Raw genomic sequence first — 15,364 nt, 5'->3', positions numbered from 1 at the left:
CTTGAACAGAAGGTCAATATATAAAAATCAGTTGCAGGGCACCTGGCTGGCTCAGTTGATGGAGCATTCAACTCTTGGTCTTGAGGTTGTGAGTTTGAGCCCCATGTTGGGTGTAGAGATTACTTAAAATCTTTAAAATAAATAAAAATAAAAATCAGTTGTAATTTCTATATGTCAGCAACGGTTAGAAAATACAAATTTTAAAAATATGCCATTTACAAGAGTGTCCAGTAACAAAATGCCAGGAATAAAGCTAATGAAAGTTATGCGATGACTTTTATACACACACACACAAACATTATTGAAAGAAATAAAGACATAAATGGAGTGAAAAGCTATGTTCAAAGATTGGAAGATTCAATATTGTAAAGATGCCATTTCTTCTAAAATTGACATCGACATATGGATTCAATGCAATTCCAATAAAATCCCAGTAAGGTTTGTGTGTGTGTGTGTGTGTGTGTGTGTAAACTGATAAACTAGGTTCTAAAATGAGGGCCAGATATGCACCCCAATGTTCACAGCAGCAATGTCCGCAATAGCCAAACTGTGGAAAGAGCCAAGATGCCCTTCAACAGATGAATGGATAAAGATGTGGTCCATATATACAATGGAATATTACTCAGCCATCAGAAAGGATGAATACCCAACTTTTACATCAACATGGATGGGACTGGAAGAGATTATGCTAAGTGAAATAAGTCAAGCAGAGAAAGTCAATTATCATATGGTTTCACTTATTTGTGGAACGTAAGGAATAGCATGGAGGACATTAGGAGAAGGAAGGGAAAAATGGGGGGGGGAATTGGAGAGAGAGATGAACCATGAGAGACTATGGACTCTGAGAAACAAACAGGGTTTTAGAGGGGAGGGGGGGAGGGGGATTGGTTAGCCTGGTGATGGGTATTAAGGAGGGCACGTACTGCATGGAGCACTGGGTGTTATATGAAAACAATGGATCATGGATCACCACATCAAAAACTAATGATGTATTGTATGGTGACTAACATAACATAAAATTTTTTAAAAAAATAAAAAAAATAAAATGAGGGCCAGGAATATCGAAGACAGTCTTGAAAACCAAAGTAGGAGGACAGCTTCCTCTGCTATAGAAACCAAGACTATGGTGCCAGAGCAGGAATAGACTGCTGGAACATAATCCAGACACGGGCCTAAAGATGTGTGGAGACTTGAATTTTGACGAGGGTGGCTCTCAAGAGGCAACATGAGGAAAAGATGGGTTTTTCAAAAAATGGTGCGGACTCAGTTAGATATGGGTGTAGATGAAGTTAAATGAGAACCCTACTTCATACTACCCATGTAATCAATTCCAGATAGTTTTGATATCTGAATAGGAAAGAGAACACAGCTTTTAGAAGACAACACAGAAGCTCTTCATACTTCAAGCAAAGATTTTTATTAACAGGATACAAAATGCACTAACCACAAAGTCCTGAAAAAATGGATTATGTTACAACTAAGAACGTCTTTTCATCAAAAGACAACATTAAGGATGGGAGAAGATACTGCAAGATAGACAACCCAAGGACTCATATGCCACATACATACCACAATCAACAAAAGATAGACAACCCAGCAAATGAATGGGCAAGAGATTTGAACAGGTGCATCACAAACGATCCAAATAGCCAGTAAACTAGTGAAAAGGTGCTCAACCTCTCTAGCCATCAGGGAAATGTAAACTTAAAATACTGCTATGGCAAACCGGAATGACTGAAAAAAAAAAAAAAGCTGACAATATCGTTTTGGGAAAGAGAAGGAGGAGCTGGAAATCAACATGACTGGAGGGAGCGTACATTGGTACAGCTACTTGGCAAAACTGTTTGGAGCGTGGGCTTTCGACCCTGCAGTTCCACTCGTGAGAATATACCCCCAATATAATGCACGTGTGCTACAAGACGACCTGGGTAACAATGTCCCTGACGGCACCATTCATAATAGACAAGAACTGGAAACTGAGAGGTCATCAGCAGTGAATAAATGAGGGTATATCCCACACAACTTTGGGGGTGAACAAACTGCAACCACATACTAGGACATAGACAAATCTCAGAAACTTAATGGTGAAATGAAGAAGCCAGACACAAGTTTATACTGTATGGTTCCGTTTATGTCAAGTTCAAACACAGGCAAAACTTAACTATAATTCCCTCTAGGGAGGAAGTGATGAAGAGGGGGCACACGAGTGGGCTTTGGGGACTGGTGATATTCTATTTCTTGACTCGGGTGGTGGTTCTATCAGCATTCTCTCACAATTCGCTCAGCTGGGGCGCCTGGGTGGCTCAGTCGTTAAGCGTCTGCCTTCGGCTCAGGTCATGATCCCAGGGTCCTGGGATCGAGCCCCGCATCGGGCTCCCTGTTCCGTGGGAAGCCTGCTTCTCCCTCTCCCACTGCCCCCTGCTTGTGTTCCCTCTCTCACTGTGTCTCTGTCAAATAAAATCTTTAAAAAAAAATTTTTTTTTGCTCAGCTCTACTCTCTGTATTATACCGTACTTTTCATGGTTGTTATTCTCCCATAAAAACAAGAGGAAAAAAAGATTGTTTTCACCTACTTGAAGCCTCTGTATCTTTCGGGGACCAAGCAGGCATGTGATCTTCACCCACCGCCTTACTCTGGAGTTGCCGGATGCGTGGGTAGCCTGTGGTCCCTGGTGCTCGTCCCACAGATTAGGTGCCAGCACCTTTACGTACCCGCTTCTACCCCAGAGCTCATCCCAACCCCCATCCCTCATTGCCCCTCAGAATCTTTTTTTCCCCCTCGCCGCCCCCCCTTACACTCCCATTTGAGTGGCCTGGTTGTCTGTCTCTGCCTTCTTGCCTCACCGTATCCCACATTTACCATCCTTCCAAGCAGCCAAATGGGTGTTCTTGCAAAGATCGATCCCTCGCTGAGGAATTCTCTGGCTCATCATCATTTCCCCTTATGGTTGTAATTCTGTGCTCTGAGAGCACCACCAAGATGTTTGCTGAGGGGGTCTCAGAATTCTGGATCCTCTCAGAGCACGTTTGCTGCCAGAGGCCAGTACTTAGCTCAGTCAACAGGGGCTCTTGCGTCCCTTACAAACACACGCCAGGGCCCCTTGGACAACTGTGCACAAACTGGCCAGGGCTTCTGTGCCCCCTGCCATGGGGTTATACTTCGCTCACCATGGGTACCAGCACTGGGACAGACGGCCCAGCAGAGCCCTGCCCTTGCAGCGTGCGTGTGCGTCATGATAGGCAACAGAGCAAAGCACAGAGGCTGCCGAATGGTCCTGCCTCGGCTTCCTCAGGGACCTGCGCTTTTCACAGAATTCCACTAGCTCAGGAGGAGCGTCACGGTCCTCTGCTTTCAGCTCTCCAATGAGGAAGGAGTCGTGACTCGAAGGCCATGTCATTGACTCTGGATGTGAATGGAAAGGCAGAACGCCCCGGGGTGAAGAGGAGTGACCAGGCTGTGCCCCACAGTTGTACTGGGGGGCATTTTGTCAGCCCATCTTCAGGTCCAGCAGGGGAGCCTGTGTGTCTAACCCGAGAATCAAGAGTTAAGTAAGGACATCTCCCCATCAGCCTCCTGGGCTTTGCTTCCGGGAGTTCCCTGTCAAACGTTCTTGCCTCAGCTTCCCAAGGACCTGTGTGTCCGGGGGACTCCCCCCACCCCCCGCCCTGGCCTCTTTTGTGTTTCTTGCTGCGTTATGGTCCTGTTGGAAAAAGAGCAAACAGCCCTTGGCCTTCAGCACCCCAGTGAGAAAGGAAAAGTCGTGACTGGACGTCACGGTGTCGGTAATTCTGGATGTGCGGATGTGTTGTGAAGGATTGTCCTGGGTGAAAAACAGAGGGGACTAATGAAAACTACTTCTGACTGGGGTCTGTCTGTGGGCTCCGGACCCTCCCCCATTTATGGCGCGAGCCTTCGTTAACTTGGGAGCCCGCAAGGAAAATGAAGCTTTTCCCAGATGGTCCCCGACTGTCCGCCAACAGGAGTGCAAACTGAACCCCACGCCTGTTGAGATACTCTTTTTGCCCTACTGTAATGACCAAATCTCTGAGGCTGCAAAATGAGGGGATCTTGTTGGACCCACTGACAAACGAGGAAGGCGACCAAGCCGGGCAGGGCCTGCAACGTGCAGGGAGGCAGGGGCTGCAGTGGGGCCCGCTTCACTGGAGAACAGCTATGAAGGGTAGGGTTTCAACACGGGAGAAGTGAGGTCTGCAAGGGCAGTCACCTGCCAACAGGCGGCGGGGCACTCACTGGCTTAGCTGTGGCCCGGGAAAAATGGGAACTCGGGGAGAGAGGCTGGAACAGGGCTCAAGGGACCTTGATGGACAGGCCTGTTAGGGACCATCCCCTCCTCACTCTGGAGAGGTCAGAGCAAGCAAGCGACAAGGTCCTGAGGCCCCAGCACCCCTGCCCATCCTCTCCCACCCCAACCCAGGATCAGGCGGGGTTGCTGATCACATAGCCCGTTTCTGGATGCCTGTGATTTATTTCCGAAGGTGAGCTGCAGCACACAGGAAAATACACATGGCTTTTCAGTCTGTTTTTACGGAGAAAATAAGACTCTGTCATTGGCTTTCTCAGTGCCATCACTCTATTCTGTGGCGCTCCAGAATAGATGGCCCGTCTCTAAGATTCTGTGCTCGAAGCAGCTGCTTGGCAAAGACCTCTGGGGGTGGGAGCAAGGGAAAGCGACCCCCACGGGGCGGGGGGCACATGAGCAGCACTCACTGCGAAGCTAAGGCAAAGAACAGAGCTGGCGGGTGGCGCCTCCCCTGACCCCAACAACATGGCTTGCTGAGGCCCAGGACCCAGACTAGGCAGGACAGGGATGGGGGGCTCTGGCCCAGCCTGGAGCAGCAGCAGGACTCTGAGTGTGCATCTGATCTGAGGGGAGGGGGCATGCTGAAGAGGCAGCCTACCGGGAGATGGAGGGGCTTCAGCTCACACAGGCCCTCTGCCCCAGCGGAGCTCCCAGAGCGTGGTCCCCAATCCTGCACTTGGCCCCTCGCATCGGCTCTACTTCCGGGGAGGGGGGAGCCCTGCTCAGGTCCCTTCCACCACCACCTCCCCCACCCCGTCTGTGCAAAACATTCTGAGGGCCACGCCTCCGCGTCCCCTGCACCCCGACCAGGGCTGCAGGGAAGGGAGGGAAGGGAGGCGCTAGCTGGGGTCCTCGCCCAGCACGGGGAATTCCTTGCACATCTCTCGGACAATCATGCGGTCCATCTGGCCCTGCGGTGAGGCCTCCTCTTCGTTCAGGATGCGCCGCAGGGTGGCCTGCAGGTCGGGGAGCCGGTGGCGGTGCTGCAAGTAGGGCGTGGAGCGGATCACCGCGCGCATCAGGGACAGGTACTCCACGCGCAGCTGTGGGAGGAGCGGCTGAGCTCAGGGACCCCGGCGAGGCGCTACCACTGCCACCCGACAGGAACAGGCCGCCACGTGCGCCCCTGGGCCGTGGGCCAGCTCACAGCACTGAAGATCAGGGCTGCAGCCCCAGCACCCACCTGTGCCTGGCCCAGAGCTGGCCGTCGAGAGCCGCTGAGTAAGTGAAATGAATGGATCGTCCCAGACACAGGCAGTCCCAGAACGGGGCCAGCCCACGGGATGGCTCGGAGAGGTGGCCAGGGGAAGTGGCCAGGTCCTGCCCGTCTTTACCGCTGGGCCCTCACGGGGCCGCTGTCCAGTCAGAGGCCCCCTGCTTCCTCTCACCCTGGAAGATCTCACTCACACTCACAGCCTCAGGTAATGACCCACACTCACACCTCTGGCCTAGACCTCTCCAGGGAGCCCCAGATGAGAGTTTCAACTGCCCACTTCTCATCTCCCACGTGCCTCAAAGAGACCTCCGCCACACGTGTGCACCATCAAACTCATGACCTTCCCCATCTTCCCCAAACTGAAGACTTTCTCAGGGTTTTTTTTTCTTACTAAAGAGCTCAGCCGTCCATCTAAACGCATAGGCCAGAAACACATGTGTCCTCTCTGATACCCACCCCTAGGCCCTGGCCACCATCCTACCTTCCACACATGCCCTCAGTCCAGCGCCAACATCCCCCACCCCAGCACCTTGAGGCTGAAAAAGCTTCAACAGTCCCTCGAATCTGACACCCCAGCTGTTCCTTTTTCCTCATTGAGATACCCAATCCACTGACCCGACCCCAGCACTTTCCCTCTGTCTGCCCCCCTCACCATCCCTGTCACCATCCCTCCCCTCCCTCTCTACCTGTACTTCGAGGAGTCAATACCTTCTTCAGGCAGCGTCACCCTGTGACCCCCAACCCTGGTCAGACCGCAGCGCCTGCAAATCAGCGCCCAGCGTCTAAGCAGTGGGCAGCCCCAAGGCCGCACGCAGGCCCGAACTTCCATTCCCTACCACAAACCTCAGATGGACGTACACCACTGCCCTGGACTCCCGCCTCTTTCCTCTGCTACATTCACGCACCCTTAAGGATCACTGCCCACCTCCTTCTGCCGGTTTTCCAGATCCAAAGTGCCTGGACAGCCAGCCTTGTGCTTTGTGGAGAAAACAAGCAATCTTTCGGAAAGCTCTTGTCCTCCCCTCCCAGCACCTGCATCTCACCTGTCCCAGCCAGAATGAGCTGCCCTGGCTCCCATTTGGGGGGGGCCGTCCCCCCACAGGCCTGGGCTCCCCCCACTGCCCGATCTACCTCACTCCAGCACTGGCCCACTCTCCTGGACATGTCAGCCATTTCTTGATGTTTACTGGATCATTCCCTCTGGCCCAGAGACCGGCACCAGCATCTTCTACCTTTAAAACCCTTCCTGACCCCCACATCTCCCTCCAGGGGCCCCCCCGCTCTTCTGCTCCCTTCATAGAAAGACTCACAGCAGTTGTCTCCATTTATGGCTTCCAATGTCCCCCTCACTCCCCTCCAAGTTCAAATTCTCTCTTGCACGTTCTATTAGGACCCTCTTCCCTCCACTCTGCAGATACTGCTTGTCAGTCACCTCTGGACTCTGGGGGGGCAATTTCAACGGCCAATTCGCAGCCTCTGTCCTACTCAGGCTCCTAACTGTGGAAACAGCTCATCTCCACCTCCTCCAAACCCCACTTTGGGCTCCTGCTCTCTGGGTTTTCTCCTGGGTTCCTCCCTACCTGTCCCCACTGTGCCCTGAGCCAAGGCCTGAGCTTCCCTCTGACCTGTCCACCTCACGCCCTCAGCAGTGGCACCGAAGCAGGCTTTCCCGTCACATGTGTGCACAAGCAACTTCACGCTGTCTCTCCAGTCCCAACTCAGCTCCACTGCTCCCCGACGGGCTCCGTACCTGGATGACTAGCGGCTATCTTCTCAGTCTTGACACATCACAACACAACCCTATCTTCTGCCTCCCCCCCCCCCGGCCGAGAGTGCTTCCCCACCTCAGCAATCACTCTTCATCCACCTGGTTGCCTGACAGAAGTCCAGGGCAAACCCCGGGACTCACCGCCGATACACGCAAACCTGACCTCACCGCCCACGGCCATGGCCTCTCACCGCCCACCCGGGCCGCCGTGACGGCCACGGCTGCTTCCTTGCAGGCCTCCCACCTCCCCTGGGCTCTCATGTAGTCTGCACTCCATTTGGGGTGTCAGTCAGGCCACATCCCCTCCTCTCCCGCTGCAGCCTCTGAGGCCTTGTGGAAATGCCACCTCCTCCTGCCTGACCGCCCGGCTTCCTCCACCCCAGCTCTGTCCAGGCAGCCTGGCCCGCATCGGCTCACCGGGGCTCCTGTGGGTCAGGGCACACCTGCCATGGTTTCTGAGCGGCCCCCACACCGGCCTGGCTGCAGCTGCACCCTTCCCCCAGTCTCCATTCAGTGGCTTGTCTCCCCTGCATTTTGTTGCAGCTTTTGCACAGCTCCCACCCCCGCCGCAGCCACGTCCGGGCACCTTGTCTCCGGGTGACAGGTCCGCGATGTGGCGCACAGTGATGTCGATGAGCGCCATCATGTCTGTGTGGTAGAAGATCGCGGCTGTGGCCGGGCTGGCGAACACGTCCTGCAGGAACTTGAGGATGGAGTGCGGCGGCTGCGGCTCGTGTTTGAAGATGCGCACGGGGTCGTCTAGTAGGAGGCAGGGGGAGGAGGGGTCAGGGCGGTGGTTGTGGGGGGCCCTGGGGCACCGCAGAGAGTGTCGGGGGCCACGGAGCAAACGACAGGGCAGTGGCACCACACAGGTTCCCGGGCCCTCACCCCCTCTGTTCAGAAGCAACAGCAGCTTCTCGGAGAAGATCTTGACGTTGGAATGTTTGCTCAGGGCGCTCATGACGACGTTCTGGTCAGGGGCTGAGGACGGACACGCGTGTAGACCAGCGCACGGGCACCAAGCGGGGAGCGCCCCCTCGCTGGTCGGCCCCGCTCCCGCCGGGCCCCACCCCCACCTGGCAGGTGCAGGTTGAGCGCTAGAAGCAGGTTCATGCACAGATCCGGCAGCTGCTCTGTGGTGTCCAGGGGCAGCCCGTCCTCCACGATGCTCAGCAGGAACTGGGCGAAGGGCGTGCCCAGGTGCTCTGGGAGGGGGGCGCACAGGACCTGAGGCCTCCCCGCCTCTGCGCCCTCCCCACGCAGCCCCCTGGGTCCCCGTCACCCCGGGCGGTGCGTCCCCAGGCCCTCGGGCTCCCGGCGCGCTCACCGTAGTGCGCGTAGGGCACTGCCTCCCCCATGGAGAAGACCATGGCCAGGATGAGGGCCGAGTAGCAGAGCTTCTGGTGATCTGGAGGGCAAGGCAGGCGGTGAGAGCCCCGGCGGGTGGTGGGAACGCCCCCCCCCGCAGGAGGCCCCGCCCCCGCCCCGCCCCGCCTCACCCTGCGTGTCTGTCTGCATGTCCCGGGCCAGCTCCACAGGCAGCACAGACGACACGAGTGTGGAGATGACGAGCGCGTCCAGGCCGCACATGGCGCCGAAGCACCTGAGCAGCAGCAGCCGCAGTGACGCCCGGTGCTCCTGGCAGGAGACCCCGCGCTCAGCGCCCGGAACTGCCCCCTCTGCCCGGGTGCCTCCCCGCCCCCGCCCCGCGGCCTCACACACACCATTTGGTAGTAGGCCACCAAGGCCAGGACAGACTCGAACTCGTTTCTCTTGCACATTTTCTTGCAAACCTCCGGGTCTGCGTCGGTCTGTGGGGAGGAGGAAGCGTGACAGACTCACTCCGTGTGAGCCGCGCGGCCACACACGAGCGGTCTGAGTACCCGCAGGGGAGACTCCTGAGCACTGGACGGGGGTGGCGCAGGGTGGGGGGAAGGGGTGGGACACCCGTGGGCCCCCACCCCGCACCAGAATGTGCAGCAGCTCCTCCAGGTAGCAGCGGATGACACCCTCGTCCTCATACAGGGCCCAGCTGCGCTGCTGGGCATCGTCCTTCCGCCGAGCCAGGTCTGCAAAGATCACCTCCAGCCGCTGCTGGTCATGGCAGACCTGCCCTGAGGGCAGGGCAGTGCTCAGGTCCTGGAGGGAGGCATGGCTCAGCACACTCCTTGCCCGTCCCCATCTCCAGGAAGCCCCCAAGGCTTGGAAGTCAACCCAGACCCTGAGGATGTCACGGGCATGAGCTCCGGGCCAACATCAGGCAAGGGTCCCCAGCCTCACCTCTCAGAGCGGTTCCTCGTTTGTGGCCTCCCAGAACCTGTGAGGGGACCAGGCCCTGGTTCTCTTTCTTTCTTCCCTCTGCCCCGCCTCGAGCTCCCACAAAAGACCTGTTCCCACGGCCCACACCTCAACACCGAGGCTCCCAAGGGCACCAGCCCAGTTCCACAGCCCCTCTGCAAGTAACTCTACTGCCCCCAGTCTTGATAACCTGCTGGGACCAGATTCTGCACAGGACACATCTGCGGGGCACCTTCCAACAACCCGCCTCTCATCCCAGCCTTGCATAAACATCTTCTGCGAGGAAGGCCACCGACTCTGCCACTGCCTAAATGTGACTGAGATGCTACCCTCCGAATCCACACAACGTGCCACCAGGCCTTGTCATCGCCCCGCCTTCCAGCTCCCAAGTACCTCCCGCCTGATGAGCACCCGCTGTGCCCAGCACAGACAACAAGCCCATTGACCTGCTGCTCCACCCGCCCCCCACCCCACGGCTGCCGGGTCCTAGGGCCCTAAGGAGGGACCCTGGGCCCATCTGGTCCCCATATGGAGACGGATCACTGCCCTCCAATCCTGCTTTCTCACCAGTGCCCCAACCCTGGCAAAGCATCCCACCCCCCCCACGATGCCCACGCACCTGACTCACCCCTGCGTCAGTCCTGAGGCCTCCGCCACAGCTCCCTCTCCGCTGCCAAGGCCAGCAAGGCACTGCCCTCTCTCATGCCGTGTCCACTACCCCCGCGCAGCCAGAGAAGACTCTGGGCCACTCACATCTGGTCTCATCTGTCACCTGCCCCGAGTCGCACCTCCTCCCACACCACCTGTTCCCTCACTCCCCGTGGTACAGCCATGCTGGCCTTGTTCCGCTTCCCCCGCGAGCCAAGCGTGGGCCTGCCTTATGGCCCTTGCCCAGGCTAAGCCTCTGCCTGGAATGCTCCTCCTCCCTTTCTCCTCCAGGGATCAGCTCAAATGTCCCCAGCACCCACCACAATGAAGGCCGAGCTACTGTCAAGGCAAGGCTGGACGCAAGTGTGAGGGTGGGAATGGGGCAGGGGAAGCGGGGCGGCCCGAGGATGGGGAGGCCCCCTGGCCCCGCCGCCCACCCTCACCTTGCCCTCTACCAGCGAGAGGAGGACCTGCTCCATGACAGGCGAGCTGGCCGGTACGGAGGCCTGGATGTGACCCACCACGACGCCAATGGCCACACGGCATAGCTCGTGGCTCAGGCCGGTGTTTCTCCGCACGAGCTCCATCAGCTCTGCCCCGATGGTCCTGGGCACGGCAGTCTCAGCCACCACCTTCTCCTCTGTGGTCCCCAGGCTCAGTGCACCCAGGGCCTCCAGCTCATCAGAGGCTGAGGTTGTATCCACCGCCACCTCCTCTGGAGGGGGCTCGGGGGCTGGCACCTTGGAGGGAGGGGGCTGAGCTTGGGACACAGTGGTGTGGGTGCCCCGGCGGGGCACGGGCGGGGGCGTGGGTGAGCAGCTGGGGCCCAGCTCAGACGAGCCAGAGCCGGTGCAGAGCGTGTCAAGGGAGGTGCTGCTGACTGAGGAGCCACTGGACACAGAACTGGCCCCGGAGGGCGTGGTGTTGCGGCCGCCTGTGGGCAGAGAGTGCATGCTGTGCTGGGACAGCCCCCTGGGTCCCTTACCCCTCCAGGCCCTGAGCCCCGCGCCTCCCAGGACAGGGCCTGGGTTCTCTGCCAGACCCGCCCCGCCAAGCCCAGAGGCCCTAACTTCCTGACACGGGCAGAGCAGCCGTGCCAAGCACAGGGTGCCCGCCCCCCCCCCAAACTGCCCCAACCCTGCCTTCTCACCACTTCCTGGGGCCATCAGGGCCTCCCGGTCTCGGCGCTTCACAGGCGGGGGTGGCGTGTCGGGCGCTGCTCGGCGAGGCTGTGGGGGGATCTGGGAGGACAGGCTGCCAGCTGGGGTACCGGCCTGGCTAGGGCCCTGGGCTCTTGCCAGGGGCAGGGCTACGGCTCTGCATCCCTGACCCGAGTGGACTCTTGAAGCCCCTGGACCCAGCCTTAAGCTCCACCCACCTCCCTTCCCCAGGGTATCCTCACCACATACCTGGTAGAGGCCTCCGTCTGCCCCGAGATACTCGGAACTGGGCAGGCTGTGCTGCCGCTCGAACCCAGCTCGACACATCCCGTTGGGCTGCCTGGCGGCAGCAGCGTCCAAATGGTGGTCACTGGTGGACGCGGTCATAGCTGCGGGACTGGGGGCTGAGGGGCCTCTGCGGGACAGGGTCTCTTTCCGATGGTGGATCAGCTTCCTGATGGAGGGACAGGGAGATTACTGGGTGAGTGACCTCAAAACTCCTGAATTCCTCACAGGCTCCTTATGGGATACGGGGCGGGGCGTGGCTCACAGCCCAGGCTCCTCCCACCTCCCTCATGCTCCACCCCACTCTGCCCTAGCCCCAACTCTGCCTTCCAGACCTCCCCAGTCCTCACTGAAGGACCCCCACCCGACTGTGCTCACTGGGGCAGGGAGGTGGAGGGTGCCCTCTTCCTCCCCTCCCCCACACTCACTGAAGGACCCCGCGCTGCTCCAGGCTGTACTTGCCACCATCCCGCATGGCTGCATTGTGCACCGCCTCAATGGCCCGGTCAATGGCTTGGAGGACATCCTGCTCCAGGCCCTGGCCGGGGGCAAGGGTGCACAGTTAGACCCGGGGGCCTAGAGAGCGTGAGCCCAGACCCAGCCTAGGATGGAGCCCAGGGCAGAGGACTGTTACAGCTAAAGCCTGGAATGCTAGACATGAGTGTAGAAAGCTGAACTACACTATGAAGTAAGGTTCTCAAACTGTGTTACTCAGGGAGCTGGGGCACGGGGTGGCCCCATGCTGCTGCTTTACATATTGGGGTCCCAGTCAGGCCCCACAGTGAGGCTCTCAGCTGTCTCTGAACACCAGGGGTCTAGAGCAAAAACACAGCCCAGGGACCCCCAGCTTGAGACCAGGAGCACATACCTAGTCTATCCCCAGGCTTGGCTCAGAGCCCAGGCTGACATGCCAAGCAGGGAGCCTCTAGTGTCTGGAACCCTTAACAAATCACTCTGGATCTTGCTGATCCTTCTCCAAACCAAGGTCACACTCCAGAATAGCCCTGTCCTTGCAGAGCCTTCTGCAGACCCCGGGGATGGGCCTGAGGGACCAGCTGAGGATGGGCCAAAGGGATCCCCTCTTTCCACCCCTGCTTCTAGCCCTCATTCCCCCTAGTTATTCCAGGAATCTTCCAGACTTGCCCTGGGAAGCAGCAGTTCTGTGTTTGTGGCAAAGGACGGACATAAGAGAGGGGCCTGGCCCCTGTCCCAGATTCCGTGCTGCCAGACACAGCAACTCAGGGGTCTAATCAACCCAGCCAGCCTGGCGTGGTGTGAGGAGTGGGGGGTGGGAGCTGTGGGACCATCCACCTCCAGCCCTCCCCTGTCCATGATGGTTCACCAGGCTACATGGAAGTCTCAGAACTGAGGTGACGTCACTCCAAGCGGGGTCGAAGAAGCGTCCCTGATGGGGACAGACAGATGGATACAGAGGTCAGCGAAGCCCTCCAGGTAGCACGGGGTATGCCAGAATGCAGGGAGACAGCAGACAGAAAGGGGGACAGAAAAACAAACACATACCCACAGAAAACAAGAAAGAGAGAGAAGGGGAGTGAGGGAGGGAGGAAGGGAGGGAGAGAGAGGGAGAAGAGGGAGAGGGAGACAGGCAGAGGGAGACAACGCAGAAAGAAATTGAGAGCCAGAGACAGAGAAAGGGGGAGAGTCGGAATGGCAGACACAGACAGAGTTAGGGGGACAGAGACCAGGAGATACACAGAAAGAGACTACAAGGGGATGGTAGCCTCTCCGCCCTCCCCAAGCACCAAGCCCCACTAGCCCAGGACAGGATCTTCACAGGCCCCTGAAGAAGAGGCTTCCAACAAGCCCCCAACCCCAGAGAGGCTGGGTCTGACATGCTCACTCCAGAGCTAGTGTCCAGGGCCCCAGTCACACCCCAGGCACTCCTAGAAGGGAGTAAGCTGAGGGTCCAAGGCCCACGGCCCATCCCCTCTGCTAAGACCAGATGACATCTCCAAATTTATCCTGTTATTTCTGTCCTGAACTGGGCTGGGACAGGATGTTTCCTAAAGACGAGGGACTAAGATGGGGCGGGGGTGTCTGGCACAGGCCAGGCCTGGAGGCTCCAGGCCCTCCTTTCCCCGGAGGTCAGAAGAGACCAGCTGGAGACACCGCACCCCAGCCCCCACTGCAGGACTATTCTTGGGGAAACAGGAACTGGAGATGCAGCCTCCACTGGAAGGAAACAGGGCCATAGTCAGACCAGGGGAAGCCATGAAGAGGTCTCACTTCCTCACAATGCCTCACAAGCCTTCCACCCCAGGCTGTGGACAAGGAGGGATGGGGCTTTTCAATTTCAGAGAAAATTAGTCTGAAAAGTCAGGGCCTGAGGCTTGTGATGGGGGTGGGGGGGTGGGGAGAGTAGTGCCAGGGAGTGCCAACAGGGGCTGAGATCTTTGGTTCCAAGAGGGTCGGGGGTGGTCTGAAGAACAGCCTAGGGGGTGGCTGAGGACAGGAGAGTGAAAGACACTGAGGCCTCAAGGTTTGCTGGGTCATCTAGGGGCTCCAGGGTCTCAGTGCAGGGAGTGAGGACACAGAGGATGGCTGGGGAAACAGGTGGTGTCCAGGGTGGCCCCGGTCTCAGTGGTGGAGGCAGTGGCTCCAGTTGGGGGTCTGAGGGTGGGAGGCAAGAGTGTGGGATCCGGGGGATCCAGGGAAAGGACCCATTATGGGTCTGGGGTCTCAGGGATCTGGGGAACTGATCAGAATTCGGCGGTAGTGGAATCTCAGGACTGAGTCTTGAATTCTACTCAGATGGGACTTCAGATATTTGGTCTCAATGGGTCTGGGATGCCAAGGAGTCTCAGTCCCTGAGTTAGGCTTGCAGGTCTGGCGTCCTCAGAGTTGGCTGTCAAGGGCCTGGCCTTTTGTGGGGGTGCGGGCTCTTGGGGTCCCAGTCCTCGTGAGTCTGGGATCTCAGGGTCAGACTGCCTATCTGCGGGAGGTCCCGGCGGGGCTGGGGCATCCGGGGTCGATACCGAGAGCCTGTGATGGGGCCCAGTCTAGGGACCACGGAGGTCGGGCCGGGGAGGGGAACACTCACCTGCAGGCGGCGCAGGTAGGCGGGCGGCACGTAGCCCGTCTCGCCACTGCGCGCCCGCGCCGCCAGCCACCAGTGCGCGCTGCTGCGTTCCAGCACCAGGAAGGTCTCGCCCGCGGCGAACGCCAGCGCGTTGGGCTCCGCCGAGCGGAACGCGTAGAGCGCACGATACATGGGGCCGGGCCGGGCCGCGCCGGGGCAGTGGAGGCGGCGGGGGGCTGCGGAACCAGGACGCCAGGCCGGGAACACCGCGATCGCCCCGCCCCGCCCCGTGACACACGACGCGTGCGCGCACCCGCCCGCCCGCCGCAGCCCCGCCTCGGGAGTGGGGCGGCCCCCGCGCGCATCGCGGCGCCCCCTGGCGGTTCCAAGCGGCGCGGCCCGGCGCGGCCCGGCGCGGCTCGAGTCCGCCGCCGGTCGGGTACGGACCCCTTCAGAATCCGAGCCTCCGACCCCTCGCTCCGTACCCGCCCGGGGAACCCACCCCAGCTTCTCCCGCCTGGCCCTCCACTCAAGCCCGGTGCTGCGACCCGTTCGACCTCCCGAAGGAGCGCTCCGCCCGCAGCCCAACGGCAGAGCCTGTGTCCTGCGCTCTAGTCCCGAGCGTCC

The 15,364-nt window shown here is 58.8% G+C and overlaps 1 protein-coding gene across 3 annotated transcripts; it reads right to left on the bottom strand.

The window, feature by feature from the left end:
- Positions 1–2,109: 2,109 nt before the first annotated feature.
- NCKIPSD (NCK interacting protein with SH3 domain) lies at positions 2,110–15,029 on the bottom strand. 3 transcript variants are annotated; one of them, XM_036079653.2, is made up of 13 exons: positions 14,759–15,029; positions 12,126–12,235; positions 11,662–11,866; positions 11,403–11,577; positions 10,696–11,186; positions 9,275–9,445; positions 9,031–9,117; positions 8,806–8,944; positions 8,634–8,714; positions 8,383–8,511; positions 8,195–8,287; positions 7,893–8,065; positions 2,110–5,305 (listed from the first exon to the last, which is right to left on the bottom strand). In XM_036079653.2, the coding sequence occupies exons 1-13, from the start codon at positions 14,927–14,929 to the stop codon at positions 5,162–5,164; spliced, it is 2,169 nt and encodes a 722-aa protein (XP_035935546.1). In that variant the 5' UTR covers positions 14,930–15,029; the 3' UTR covers positions 2,110–5,161. The 3 variants fall into 3 exon arrangements, with proteins under 3 accessions (XP_035935546.1, XP_035935537.1, XP_035935557.1); XM_036079644.2 differs by having other exon boundaries at positions 2,110–5,365; positions 14,759–15,027; XM_036079664.2 differs by having other exon boundaries at positions 2,110–5,365; positions 11,403–11,493; positions 14,759–15,026.
- Positions 15,030–15,364: the final 335 nt, after the last annotated feature.

Source organism: Halichoerus grypus, chromosome 1, assembly GCF_964656455.1.
Source record: "Halichoerus grypus chromosome 1, mHalGry1.hap1.1, whole genome shotgun sequence".
Lineage (NCBI taxonomy): Eukaryota > Metazoa > Chordata > Mammalia > Carnivora > Phocidae > Halichoerus > Halichoerus grypus.
The sequence above is the reverse complement of the archived record's forward strand: the minus strand, read 5'-3'. Positions and strand labels throughout refer to the sequence as shown.

Coding starts and splice junctions, on each gene's coding strand:
- NCKIPSD (XM_036079644.2), bottom strand. CDS start 14,929: ATGTATCGTGCGCTCTACGCGTTCCGCTCGGCGGAGCCCAACGCGCTG. Junction 11,578..11,661: donor CAGACGGAGGCCTCTACCAG/GTATGTGGTGAG, acceptor CACTCGGGTCAG/GGATGCAGAGCCGTAGCCCT. Junction 8,945..9,030: donor TGGTGGCCTACTACCAAATG/GTGTGTGTGAGG, acceptor GTCTCCTGCCAG/GAGCACCGGGCGTCACTGCG.